This window comes from Sinohyriopsis cumingii, chromosome 6 (assembly GCF_028554795.1).
Source record: "Sinohyriopsis cumingii isolate HCF-2022 chromosome 6, ASM2855479v2, whole genome shotgun sequence".
NCBI classification, from domain to species: domain Eukaryota; kingdom Metazoa; phylum Mollusca; class Bivalvia; order Unionida; family Unionidae; genus Sinohyriopsis; species Sinohyriopsis cumingii.
The window spans coordinates 132,165,022-132,180,302 of record NC_142966.1 but is presented as its reverse complement, the minus strand read 5'-3'; the positions used below and the strand labels follow the sequence as shown (position 1 = coordinate 132,180,302).

General features: G+C 39.3%; 1 protein-coding gene across 1 annotated transcript in view; it reads left to right on the top strand.

Annotated features, from left to right (window-relative positions):
• The window catches only part of LOC149797997 (uncharacterized), a 54,007-nt gene that overhangs the window by 16,155 nt on the left and 22,571 nt on the right, over positions 1 to 15,281 (top strand). The window contains exons 5-6 of the mRNA XM_089963064.1: positions 9,886 to 10,084; positions 11,015 to 11,134. Coding sequence (XP_089819190.1) covers positions 9,886 to 10,084; positions 11,015 to 11,134 — 319 coding nt within the window. The remainder of the gene's footprint in view (positions 1 to 9,885; positions 10,085 to 11,014; positions 11,135 to 15,281) is intronic.

Genomic DNA, 15,281 nt, shown 5'->3' with positions numbered 1-15,281 from the left:
TGATTCTTGGATCGACGCTTCGCAAGTCATCGACTATAAAAAGAAGTGACCATCATGCCTTTTCACACAGACGCAGCTACGTCGACCACTCCTCCTTCACCCAGTTCTTCTGTGCAAGATTTACAAAAACAACCCTTGTGGGTGTGGTGTGGAGAACGTGTGCCTAAAACGCAAATCGTCTTTTTCTGCCAAATCTTCGTGGTGTATTGTGTCATCGGGGCAGCCATCGCCAATTTGAGTTTGCAACAAGGAGACAAACAATTGTGGACCATTTTATTGAGCAGTTGCATCGGTTACCTGCTTCCTAATCCCTCCTTGAAATTCACCTCGAACGGGAACCCCGGGAACCTTGTGTCTAGTACCAGTGCCAGTCACCACTTCAACCACAACCAGAACCCCATTGTAGACGGAGACACGCCTCTGACGTCCAGTAACCCCTCGGACAGCCACAGAACTCTGGAATTATGAGTCACCAAAACCAATTTTACTTAACTTTACCCAGTGACAGTTCCATGGAGGTGTTTCCCAAGAACACGTTGTGCTGTTACACGGCCAAATTACCTCAGGCCATCCAGTTAGATCACGAAGCCCATTGGGAAGTGGCTTTAGTAGAAATGATTCACCCGACCCAAGTCCTCAATGTCCTTCCCAATCAAAATTTTTTTGATGTGGAAGTTCATGACGAGCAAATGCAACAGTGGATGGATAGCAATGTCAAATATGACAAGAAAACCCGTACACAAAATCAAAAGTACACCACCTATCACTTGTTCATTCCCCCAGGCTATTATTTTAGTGGTCAACATTTGGTCAGCACCATAGCCTCCAGGTTTAATGTCGTGTTTCTGAAAGCTTTGGAGCATGTCAACAAAAGTGTCACCATGGAGTACCACAAAGCAGCTCGTCGCTTCTTGATGAAATCTGAACGAAGTAAAATCGTGTCCATTTTATTTTGTCCTGAATTGTTTGACATGTTGGGCGGAGACATGGACATGAGAAAGGCCATGCTCAAGAAAAACGAATTACCCATCGTTTACGACAACGAGTCTTTTAGCAAGTTATTTCGTGCCCCGGTAGAACTGAACCAAGGACTGAATTTGATGTTCGTGTATTCCGATGTGGTGGAGTACAACGTGGTGGGACACACCTCCGTACCGTTACTGCGTGTCATTCCTTTCAAAGTAGATTCTGCCACGGGCGCTGACGAGGAAGGTGGAAACACTTACCACGTCCACCGCGAATTTGTCCATCCTCACTATTTGCCTGTCAGCAAGTCGTATTTGGACACGGTCAACATTGCTATAAAAGGAGATCTGGGACAAAATATTCCATTCACCAAAGGAAAAGTCACGGTGAAACTCCATTTTCGGAAACGGTTCTCTCACGATTCTTAAGTTATGTATCCAGTGTACCGGGGGGTTGCTCGACAGCGAGGACACGGATTAGGAGATATGTTAAAATCGGCCTTTCGTTCGGTGGCCCCGGTGTTGAAACCGATGGTGACACGCGGATTGCACGCCTTGAAAGATGCGGCACTGACTCAAGGCAAAGAATTTCTCCAAAATGTCATCATCGACAAACAAAACCCTAAAGAAGCCTTCATGAGGGCAGGCAAAAATGTCTTGCTGCAAGCGGGCAAAGACATTTTAGGCCAACGAGAAACACCTATAAATGCCCTGCACGCTACCGAGTCAGGCATTCAGCAAGGACAAGGCAGAAAGAGACGACGAAGAAAACACCCTTTCACCAGACTTCAAGCGAGAAAGGCCAAGAAAAGAAGAACCGTTCGAGACTTAGACGTTTTCGATTATTGAGAAAAGAGACAAAAAAATGATGCACCGAGAATCTTGCGCTTGTTCCAAGACGGAACTGGATCTGTTTGCCATGCCCCCCACGATGATGACGATGCAAGAATCCCAGTGGGTGGAATTTCACCCCGTCTCCTCACTGACCGATTCCGCTCCCATCGAGTTTGAAATCAAGGGACAGCCCGAAGATTACATCGATCTGAATAGCAGTTACTTGTACCTGAAAGTCAAAATTCTAGATAAGACTGGAGGTGCTATAGACGATGAAGCAGTAGCTCCCGTCAACAATTTCATGCATTCCTTGTTCAGTGGAGTGGACTTGTACTTGAATAACAAACTGGTCAGTAGCAGCATGGATACTTACCCTTATCGTGCCTACCTGGAAAATCTCTTGACGTACGGAATAGATGCCAAGAACACTCATCTCAATGCCTGTGTGGTATGGGAAGCTGACGAACCTACCAAGTTTGAAATATTGGAAACTGATGAAAAGAAAGACAACAATGATGGATTTCTAGAACGAAGAAAGAGAATCACGGGAGCCGACACAAGTTTAGAACTGATGGATCGTTTGCATTTGGACATGTGGTTGCAAGAAAAGTATTTGCTGAACCGGGTGGATGTCCGCCTGAGACTGAATCGTAGCAGTGCCGCTTTCCATTTGATGGCTGATAGTGACGGTTACAAAACCAAAATCCTAGAAGCCAGACTCTACGTACGCCGTGTGGAAGTGTTACCTAAAGTGGGAAACGACATCAGTCAGACGTTGAGCAGAACGACTGCCAAGTATCCCATACGACGCGTGGAAGTGAAAACCTTCACTATTCCCAAGGGACAGCGATCCATGATCGAAGATCATCTGTTCCAAGGACAGTTACCCAAACGTTTGATCGTTGGTATCGTCGAGAATACAGCCTTCAACGGAGCTGCCGAAAAAAATCCTTTCTACTTTCAACACTTTGGCGTGTCCAAAATCGAAGTCAGTCGCGATGGCAAGACCTTGTGTACCCGACCTTTCGAACCTGACTTTACCAAGAAGAATTACTTGAGATCGTACTTGTCCCTGTACGAAGCCACCGGACAGTTAGGAACCAATACCAGTCACGGTATTACGTACGAGGATTATGCAGGAGGCTACGCTTTGTGGGCTTTCGATTTCACTCCAGACCAAGGCAGCGACGAGGGACATTTCCACCCTACAAAATCCGGCCAGATTCGTGTGGAAATTCAGTTTAAAGACCGAGACCCTGATGAAACGGTGAACGTCATCCTGTATGCAGAATTCGATAATACCATAGAAATCAACAGTTTGAGAGAAGTCATCCTAGATTACTAGAAACCATGGAAGACTGTTATCCCTCTTTACCTAGTGGAGAAACTTTTAGTGTTGGATTATTGTTAAAAATGTTAGAGTTGTTGTTGTTTAGTGTTAAGTGATTTTTGAATAAAAAATGTGTTTTGAAAAAAATTGTTTGATGTTATATTGTTGGATTATTGTTAAAAATGTTAGAGTTGTTGTTTAGCGTTAAGTGATTTTTGAATAAAAAATGTTGTGTTTTGAAAAAAAATGCCTTTGTCTTTTGTTTAGCTATAAGAATGTTGGATTGATGCTCTTTCATTTCTTACTATCCCTCTCATGACACTCACTAAACGTTGCGACTCAAAAACCGTGTGGGGGATGTTTTCCTTCACGTCCGCGCTTTGACTTTAAGAACCGGGTTGTTTCCAGTCTAACCATCCATTGTCGACTCATCCTCCTAAGAAGATGTGCTCCAAACTAGCTAAACTCAACGAAGCCTACGTGAATTTGCATAGGGTCAGACACAGTCTGATACCGAAGCCAGAAGAAATAGAGAATGTGAGAATGTTAAAAATCACTGAAGACCTGATAGAAGAGCTCTTCAGAGAAGAAATGAACAGGGAAAAAGAAGAATGGACAGAGAAGTACAGACTTCAGAGACAGCAGCAACAACAACAACAAGAGCAGCAGCAGCAACCTGAAGCTGACAGAGGCTTTGTCGATTGTCGTATCGACACCAAAGAGTTCTTCTTCTCTTTCCGAAGAAGCAGACCTATCGCCAGAAAGTCTATCCTCAGAGGACATCGCATTCTTAGAAACTAAAAAGAATGCCATAGCAAACAAAAAAAAAAAACAGCCCTTTTCAGGGCTACCCAATACTCTAGAAAAGAAATAACAATCGATTTGCCAATGTGTGTAGGTAGAGTAGTGTGAAAATAAACACTAACTCTTTATTGATAGTGAGAGTGTATGTGTTTGTGTGTTTGTGTTTGTAAGTGGTTAAGTAAGTTGGTATGGATAGTAGATTAAAATGATGTCTTTTTTTTGGTGTTTGAGGTGTAAATTTGGGGTTAGATTGGATTGCTTTGCGTATGTGGATAGTCTATTGAAGTGATTTATAAAAAATTTTAAAATAGTGATGGGCAGCATAAAAAGTGAGTGAGTGTTTCTTTTAGGTCCGCGCGTTGTTGTTTTTTGGTCGTGATGTAGGTAAGATCAATTTTATGTTTTTAGGGGATGTTTTCCTTCACGTCCGCGCTTTCACTATAAATTGAAACTCGTTCGGCAGTCCAGCTACCCTTGTTGATTGATCAACACCAAAAATGAACACGAGACTGGAGAAACTGTTGGAACTTCATGTGCATCTGGAATATGCCAGGCGCATATTAAATGAACTGGCCGCGGAAGCCATTGTGGAGGAGGGAAGGATAAGAGAGGAGGAGGAAAGAAGAAACAAAGAAGAGGAGGAGAGAAGATATAAAGAAGAAGAGGAAAGAAGATACAAAGAGGAGGAGAGAAGATGCAAAGAAGAGGAGGAGGAGGAAAAGGAGAGAAGAAGAAGAAATTTCAGAATCCCAGAGAGCGAAAATTGGGATTCTGAAGCAACATATCCTGCCTCTGCTCTCTCCCCCAAAAAGGTAAAAAGTAACTGGGGGACAAGATGTGTATGTGGCGCCAGGCCTGGAAGGTGCCACCATTAACCAGGTGTCCATGAAGTTCCAAAAAAAAAACAGCCCTTTTCAGGGCTACCCAATACTCTAGAAAAGAAATAACGATCGATTTGCCAATGTGTGTAGGTAGAGTAGTGTGATTATAAACACTAACTTTTTTTTAAGATAGTGTGAGGGTATGTGTTTGTGTGTTGGTGCTTGTAAGAGCTAAGGTATGTTTGTGGGAATAGTAGATTATGGGTTTCTTTATTGTTTCTTAGCGTAGGTGAAGAGTATAGTTAGGGTTCTGTAAGCGCTCACGTACGATTGTGTGGATAGTAGATTATGGATTAGTTTATTGTTCTTAGCGTATGTGGAGAGTATAGTTTGGGTTTTGTAACCGCTCACGTACGATTGTGTGGATAGTAGATTATGGATTTGTTTATTGTTTCTTAGCGTATGTGTTTGTGTGTTTGTGTTTGTGTGTTTGTGTTTGTGTGTTTGTACCCGCTCACGTACGATTGTGTGAATAGTAGATTATGGATTTGTTTATTGTTCTTAGCGTATGTGAAGAGTATAGTTTGGGTTTTGTAAGCGCTCACGTAAGATTGTGTGGATAGTAGATTATGGATTTTGTTTATTGTTTCTTAGCGTATGTGGAGAGTATAGTTTGGGTTTTTATTATATGAAATGAGAAAGTATAGTTTGGGTTTTGTTATATGAAACGAAAAAAGTAGGGGGATGTTTTCCTTCACGTTCGCGCGTTGTTTGGTCATGATCTAGGTAAGATCAATTTTACGTTTTAGGGGGATGTTTTCCTTCACTTACGCGCTTTAAGTATAAGAACCCACAGTATTCGTCGTTCAAACCATTCTGCAAAGAATAAAAAAAGAAGATGGCTTCTAACCAAATGGACAAAATACAAACATTACAAGACGTTTTAGACAACTTAGGAATGATGGAGCAGATGTTAATAAGACTGGTTGAAGACCATTATTCCTATAGTCCCCATCGTGTAAAGATGGAAATTAATAACTTAAAAAAGGTAAAGGACAAGATTAGTGGTGTCATGAAAGAGATAAAGGAGGAGAAGGAGGATGAAGAGGAAAGAATAAGAATAAGCAAATGGAACGAAAAGATTGAAAAAGAAGAAGAAAATGAGAAGAGGAAGAAAGAAGAGGAGGAAGAGAAGAAGAAGAAAGAAGAGCAGGAGAAAAAGAAAGAGAAGAAGAGAAAGAGTGTTGGAGATAAAATAAGAACTTGGTGGAGAAAAAGAAGAAATTAGAAGCAGAAGAAGAAGAAAACCCAAAGGCCCTTTTCAGGGCCAGCCATATTTCTCGAAAAGAGATAGCCTTTCCATTGCCTACCCTTTTTTTAAATTTAAATTTAAAAAAATTAAAAAAAAAATATCCCATATTCAATTCCCCTTGTCCCTAGACAGACCCAAACTCTATTCCCCATGTTCAATTCCCCTTGTCCCTAGAGTGACCCACGATTTTTCTCCATGTTCAATTCCCCTTGTCGCCAGAGTGACCCACGATTTTTCTCTATGTTAAATTTCCCTTGTCGCCAGAGTGACCCACGATTTTTCTCCATGTTAAATTTCCATTGTCGCTAGAGTGACCCAGGGGTCTCTGTAATGCTAATTCCCATTGTCGCTAGGGTGACCCCATTTACTACTCATGGATGTATAAATGATATTTCGATGATGCGCTCCTTCAAGAGGTTTTTAGCGTAGTGGATTTATGCTCTAGTGCGTTGTCATGGTGTAGATGGATACCTCAGGTGCATGTGCATGTGTGTTCCGCTCCTTTGGGCAACACTTTGTAGCTATACAAATTTTTATTGACACACGCTTGTCAGACACAAGTATCAGGAAGACCGTGCCCTTTGCATAAAGCATGATACGTATAAACCTCTTCTGACAGTCTACGTGGCACGATTTGTGGTCTCTGCTCGTTTTCTCCGATCCAGACTTTTTATTTTGAATCTGGTCCATGAACGTAAATCCAAGGTCCATCATTTGTGAGAATCACGTTCAAAAGTCCACGATGTTTGATATTTGGGAAGTAGATGTTATTGCCGATTCAATCCCAGTTTATTTTTTAGGTCGGTCTTCAACAACTACGTGATCCGTCTTCAACGAATCTTTCCATGCTACAAATAATTTGTCGAGATATTAAAAACATCTGACAAAATAATACCCATGATACTAGAAATATCTTAACCCGTGTATCGAACATCTTCATCAATTGCTCCCTTCACAGCAGCTACTTCCCGCTCACCAATCGCAGACGGCGGTCTTCCGAAACGAGGGTTATCTTCGATGTACTTCAGAATTGTAGCATATTTGCTTTGATATGATTTGGAGAGTATAGCCCTGTTCAATAAGGGTTGTTATCTCCCCTGGTTTATTACCTCCCCTTGCATGCTCTTCATAAATAAAGATAAAATTGACCTGTTCACAATATTTTGGGGAGCAAAAATGGCAGACGTAAAACCTGATGTTTCTGAGAGAAAAATCGCTACAATTAGTTTATTCAGTACACTTTGTAGCTTCCATAATGCAACGAGTGTTAAAAAGTGTAAATACATGTTGATAATATATTTCAGATTAATAAATATATACTTGGTCAGAATATATTCTTTCCTTTCTTTCTATTTCGTTCATTTACTTAACTATTTGTGTGGATGGACAAGTTGGGTTTTTGGCTGTAAATGAAACAGATGGTTGTACAACTTGCATTTTAAGGCCAATGGACAGTATTTCAGCCATTTATAGTCGGTTAGCTTAAATCTGAGACAGATTTATGTCACAACAGGATTTGAACTCTGACCTTCCAATCCAGAGGCAAGGACCTAAACCACTAGGCCACCATATCTCACAAACTCGATGTACAGTATATGAGATCGCTGGTGGATTATAGCAGTTGACAGTCAATTTCATCTAGCAAAACTTGTCAACTGGAACTGGAAACAAAAATCTTCTGATCCAAAAGCAATTACCTTTACCACTGTTCAACAACTGCCCAAAACAAATAACATTAAAAACATACATAATCTTTTTTCTTTTTTGTGTGCAAAAAAACTCCTGCAAACATGTAAAAAAAAATAAGTATGGAAAATATTGATATACATTCAGATAAATACATATGCATACTAGAATATTACAGTTAAAGTGATACTGAAAGCATATGGCATTCCTTATTCAAAATTTCATTTTCTCCACCAATATATTTTTCATGCAAATTTCTATATAAGCCACTAAATGAATATGATTCACTGTCCACCTTAATGAAGACTTTTTCCACGGTTCACTCGCTCAGAAAATAGTTCCGGAATTACCGCTTCCTTGTAAAATGAAATAAGTCTAGGCAACATGTTGTCCCACATGTCTTTATTAAAATATATGCGTTCAGTGGAATGACCTTTCAGAGTCCTCACAAAAAATCGCACCACTTTTTTTCCAGTCAAACCTATCTGACCTTGAATTTGAAAATAGTACGAATGTTTTCTTTTCAGTTGCAAATGTTCATTACCCAATTCACAAAAAAAACGTTTTATCATTACAGGCTTCTATGGGTGATATTTCCTGTGATTTATAGGGGCATTTTATTTCCAGTAAGCCATTTTTATCTGAACATTTGTCACAACAGTCTATAACTCCATCTGGACTTGTTCCAAGGTATGGATAGTGTGGCGAAACAATTAAACCACTTCCATACAGCTTCAAGTTTTTGTGTGTTTTTTGTATGTCCTTGGCACAAACTCGTCTGGCTGCTGCTTCGTGACTTTTCCCCCAACGTGTTGCGGCTTTTTCAAAATGGCTGTAACCCATAACTGTTCTCAGTGCACTTTCAGGCTTTGTGTCATCCCGTTGTTTGCAGATGACCCCAAAGTCTGACACGTGTGTACCTCTATCTCTTAAATAAACCTTCAATTCACAAACTGATAGCTTGTCAAAAGAGTACGGGTCAGCGGTTCCTTTGTTAGACGTCATTTCATCTGATTTTTTGCTCACCGGAAGTAGATTTAACAAATAACAATAACTCGCGCAAGGGAGGTAACAACCCTTCTTAAACAGGACTATAACAAGAGTGCTCGATTTTACGGTATGCTCTTTGCTCTGTAGCAGAATTGTTTCTCCTTCTCCAACACTCAGGTAACTGTCATTTACCAGTCTTATGTAACGCATATATCTGCATGCGTCTCGTGAGCTGTACGTGCAACTCCTGTTAATTTATGAAACGTTTTTATCGATTGATGTTAAATTCATTGATAGGTTCAAAGGAATAGAAGTGTAATAACTAAAAGCACATATTAAGAACTTTTAAAATATCTCGTGTTATGTATATTTAATTTATATTGTGTACCTGACTTTTGTCATGTTCGTGATTTAGGGTAGTGGAATTTTGTTTACCTAAAGTTTGCATGATTTTAATTGGTAAACAAGACGTTTACTAAACTTTAAGTTCAAGGACTAACCTTCGTAAAAAGTTAGTGGTATTTTCAGTTAGTTTTCAAGAAAATTTTATTGCGATTTTGGACAAGTGAAATAAGTATATAAAAGAGATTTGGTAAACAGTTATTTATTTTTGTTTCATATCAGTCTTTGGGAATCATTGATCAGAATTTTGCAGTTGTGTCCAAATATAATTTAAGGGGAATTTTTTATTTCAGCTATTCCTTGGAATTACAAAGTGTTCCTTGATTTCTGGACTAACACATTACTTTGAGATTTTACTGTGAATTCATTCAAAGACATTCTGAATTGTACTATTGTACATCAGGACATTCAAGACTAATGGAATTCATTTTGAACAATCTCTGCCTTTGGACTTGTCATAAGACATTTAGGATTATTTGAAATTTAATTCACAATACTGTAAGTGCCATTCAAAATTTAACTTTGTATCCTGATTAAATAAATTGTTTGTTAAATTGTACTTAAATTGTTGTTTTCACTTCCTTTGTTTTACATAGTTTAAGACTTTAAGTCGAAACACTCTCGTAATATGCCAATCTGCTGCTTTGGATGTGCCGAATGAAATTATCATCCATCTTTGATGGGCATATTGTATGTACAAATATGCTATTTTCTCGTTTGGTTGATTTTTCGGTGTTCCAGGCTTCGGAATCTTGGAGTCCCTAAACCCAAGGAGTCGAGCACTATCATTCCTAACTTGTCCACTCTACCGGAACCCGTCCAGTTGGTAGACGAGTTTTGTGACTTGTACTCCAATGAGTGGGCAAATTGCTTTGAGACACTGAAAACGTCATGGAAGGATCAAGAAAGGGCTATTTATACCTTGTTCAGGGTTGTTCGAGTGAGTAAGCAAATGAGAAAATACTTCGTAAAGAATCAGTCCTTCGAAACATTTTCATCTTTCTATTTTACAGTGTTTTTTAAATAATATTTTATGTCTTTAAATTTCATTTTCTTAATCTTAATCCGCAAGACATAAAATTTGACAAGGCAATAACACATTCAAAGAGAAGTGGAAATAAAAGCATGAGCGATAACCTTTCTCCTCTTTGAAATTGATGAACCAAGATAGAAATTGTCAATACCTACTATAAAATTCTATCAGTCGAAGAAACTTGTCCATGTGATAGCAAATCATAGCTGAAAGCAAGACTCGTATGCACAGTCTCATTTGCATAAGTATTCTTCATTAAAACCTTAGTAGTGAAATAAATTTATTAGGAAAGTATCGAAATATTTCTCTAGTTATATCCCATTTCTGTTAGGTGAGGGATGTTAAGTTCATATTTTTTTCTCAACCTTCAACGTTAAAGATTGGTTCATGTATAAATAAACTGACCGTCAATGCATGCATAGAGAATGACACAATCAAGGAATTAATTATTGGCAATTTAGAATCGCTGAAGAAGCCAAGTTAATTATTTCTTGTTATATCTGTGAATATTTAATATTTCAGTTACTAGTGGTTTGGATCATGTGAGAGAAATAATTGCCAGACCTTGACAGTCGATATTTTCATATCACGAGAGTCATTTTGGTAGAACTTCGGATCGTACGATGTTAATCCTGTGGGCGTTAAAACATATCGTTAAAAGAGACAATTTCGACAAAACAACGTACTTCTGCTTACTTATAGTACTGAAAGTGTTTAAAAAATCTTTTTAGGACGCTCATCAAAAATGTGTTGAAGATCATAATGGTAACATTGATAATGATAGATTATTATTATCATTATTATTATTATTATTATTATTATTATTATTATTATCAGCATGCATATGTGTTCTGCTATGATGTCGCTGAGGACCAGAGACACTCTGTAGAAGGATTCATCAATAGCCTTGAAGAAACAATATTTCATCCCACATTTACTCACCCTGTCAACAGAAATGTAAGAACACTATGTATATATATATATATATATATATATATATATATATATATATATATATATATATATATATATATATATATATATATATATATATATATATATATATATATATATATATATATGATTTACCATACTAGAATCACTACACTAGAATTAACTGGTAATACAGTAATAGGTAATAGGATACCTTTCTAAAAGGGAAATATAAATTAAGCAATTACAGCTAAAATAAAGGACAGAAGGACACTAATCAATCCGCAAGTGTTTTAAGTATTCCAGGATTAAGCAACATAAACATAAACATTTATGAGAGTTGCCTCTTTTATTTCATTTGGCTCATTTGCCACAGTTATACATTGGATACCATATTCACATTGTTCTGTCCTTTAAAATCCTACACACCAGTCTGTGCTAACCTACTTTGCTTAGGATACATCAATATCATCGTCTGCATCATCATTACAGTCATTCCCATCATTTTCATCAGTTTGTACTCGTGCTTGTGAAGTAGTATCGTCGTTATCTTCATCATCTTTGCAGTCATGTTTATTAACATGTATCGTCCTCATCTTCATCATCATTGCATGTATGCTTTTGAAATATAATTTTCACCACTCATCATCTCGATGGTCATGCTTATCAGGTATGGTCATCATCATTTTCATCATCATCGTAGTCATGCTTTGAAGTAGTAGTAGTGAAAGGGGATACCGTAGCCTCAATGGGAATTAACATTACAGACCCCCCCCCCCCCCCGGGACACTATAGCCTCAATGGAAATTTAACATGGAGAAAATCGTGGGACACTATAGCCTCAATGGAAATTTAACATGGAGAAAAATCGTGGGACCATATAGCCTCAAGGGAATTTAACATGGAGAAAAATTGTGGGACCATATAGCCTCAAGGGAATTTAACATGGAGAAAAAGGGGACTGTATAGCGTCAAAAGGAATTTAAACAGGGTGGGACTGTATAGCGTCAAGGGAAATTGAACATGGGATTTTTTTAAAAAAGGGGTAGGCAATCGAAAGTCATTCTCTTTTCGAGAAATGTGGGTGGCCCTGAAAAGGGCCTTTGGGTTTATGTTAATATTAATATTAACATAGATGGCATCTGTCACATCTTCTTCTTCTTCTTAAACTCCTTCTAACTGCAAGTCCATACACAAGTACCCTCTTGAGACATCCTTGTCTTTCTATGTAAACTCTTCTCATCCATAGACTAGTATCTGTCCTATCAACAACAGTCCACTTGGACCGGACATACATGAGCATGTCCGTCCTAAACATCATTGAAGACACAAGGGTGGATGATTCAACTGTAGTCCACATCTTGAGGCGACGAGAACAGGTGAATCAATGCAGTGAACTGCGCTTATTTATAGGTAGAGGAAGGATTGAAACGGATTGAGTTCATTCACCAATCCGAACACGCGTGACAAAATTCAGTCAGCCCGCATCCAATCCGAAGAGAGCAGTCTGTGACGTCACGTGGTCTATATAGATTCGCTAGCGCCTGTGTGCAGTCAATCTATGCGACAGTGATTCAACATGACGGAAACTCAGAAAACGATCCATTGGGGTGCACCAGCAGTGGAGACCGCCCAAGGGAACTCGGACTTACTTTCAGAAGAGGTAAATTGGGATTTTGTGGATTTTCTTACCTCGCAAGAATTTGTTCCGGAACCTTCGTCACCTTCTTCATTACCGCAAGTGGAGAATTTTAGACAGAGTCAGAAAGAAGAATTGGAGAAATTTATACAACGACAAAAGGAAGCGGAACAAGCTTTTCTCCTACAGCAACAGCAACAGCAGCAAGAAGAAGAGGTAAGAAAAAAGCAAGAAGAAGAAGAAGTAGCAGCAAAGAAACAAGAGGGTGAAAATCAAACGGTCACGATACTGTTAGACATTTTAGCGGAGTTAAGAAGTCTGAAACAAATGTATCAGACTTCTTTATCACGACCGAAGAGAATACGACCTTCCCGAGCTAAACACGTCAACCCTGTGACTAAGCCTGTCTTACCACCCTTAGTAATTTCAACCAAATCATCATCATCATCAACATTACGCAGTCCAGAAGTAGGCCTTGGCCGTGGCAAAGGCTTAAGGCAGTTAAAGTTGATTGCTTAAACTCACCCTTACACCAAAAAAACCAAAGGCCCTTTTCAGGGCCACCCACGTCTCTCGAAAAGAAATACAATTTCAATTGCCAATAACTCAAAAAAAAAAAAAAAAAATTTTTTTTACCCCTATAGTACGTTTATATGGGTGCGTGAGTGTAGCTTCTTATTTTAAAATCATAACTCAAAGACACTTACCTTATATAATTAATTTATTCTTTTATCCATAGTTGCAATCCAATTCACAATTCACAACAGAACACTTTAAAAAGTTCATAGACTTCTTCTCTCTCCTTGTTTAGTCTCTCTGTTTTTTCAATTTCTTCACCGTCACAGACTTTTCCTCCTCTTCCTCTTCACTTTCTTCCCTTCTTCTTTTCTTCTCCTCTTTCTTTTTCTTCACCTGTCTGCTTTCTTCCTCTGAAGAATCCCTCTCTTCTTCTGAAGAATCCCTCTTTTCTTCTGACTCCTCTTGTTTCTTTTTTGGGCAATCTGGAGACCAATGTCCTTTTTCTTGACAATAATAACAGGTATCTTGACTTTTGTCTTTTCTAGCCCCTTTTTTTCTTTTTTGACGGTCTGGACACTCTGAAGACCAATGCCCTTTCTTCTGACAGATATAGCAAGTATCTTGACTTTTATCTCGAAAGGAAGGAGAGTAGTCCGTCGGCTGGTCTGAAGAGAATTTTCTAATGACCCCTCGCAAAGCTCTGATGAAACGTTCGATTTGGCTAGTCTCTTCCATCGTTGTGCTCGGTTAGAGAGTGAAATGAATAGTGAAAGGACAAGACACACACCCTTTTATATACGCTGGTCTGCCATGACTATAAATTAGTCCATGGTGTTTAAACTTGAGTCATTTGACGTTTTCTACTCAAGATGAAACGATCCTATTCATTCGAGAAGAAAGAAGAAGAAGAAAGTAAGAGGCAGAAACGTGATCTATCGCCTCGTACCAGGGCTGAAGTCTTGGCACAAATTCATGCCAGTGATTTTGAAGAGGACATGAGTGAACCAGAATTCAAACCCTCTAAACCAAGTTCGCCACCCTTAGTCAACCCTGAAAAATACTATTCCATTCGAGAGACGGAAAAGCGCTCCTCTAGAAAATTTAGAACCACGGCTTACAAATACACAGTGAAGTTTAAAGATTTCAAGGCTGAAGTACCGTTAGAGAAAGCAGAAGGGTTCATCACTGGGGTGTGGGATTCTTTGCTCACCACACTCAAGCGACAATGTCAACCCAAAGAAGACGATCGCTTGAGACTTTCCATACAACACGACGGTTTGAAATCCCCTGTTTGGATCGAGTTTAGCACCCCTGCAGTATTGACCACTTCCAAAGTCATGGACAAAATTCAACACGTGCAACAATCTAATGACCAGTTTGACATCACCGATGGAAAAGCCACACTGGACATGACCCACGTCTCTCCTCCTCAAGGGACTGGACGCAAAAAGATGTTATTGGTGAACGAGCTTCGCATCATTAAGCGTAGCCTCGTCCAAATTCACAACCCTCAAGACCAGATGTGTTTAGCCCGAGCCATCGTGGTGGGACGAACCTATGCCAACAAGAACGACACGACAGAATGGAAAAGAGCCTGGAAAATTATTCGACAATCGGACCGAGCCAAACAACGAAACGAAGCAGAACTCCTGTTGCAACAAGCCGACTTGCCCAAAGACAAACCTTGTGGCATTCCTGAAATGCAAAAATTGCAAGATGTCCTAGCTCCACGATACACCTTGAAAGTGTACCCTCAAGAAATGCGTGGGCCTCTGTTGTTTCGAGGGAAAGACTTTAAGGACGGAAAATACATTCATGTCTATTATCACGATGACCATTTCGATACGATTACCAGTATCACTTCATTCCTGGAATACGGTTATTACTGTGAGAAATGTGACCATGGTTATAATAATCGAGAGCAACACAAACATTGCGGATTGAAATGCTCAGGATGTTTGGCCTCTTCACCCTGTCTGAGCGAAGGACCAGTGCCTTGTTCAACTTGTCTGC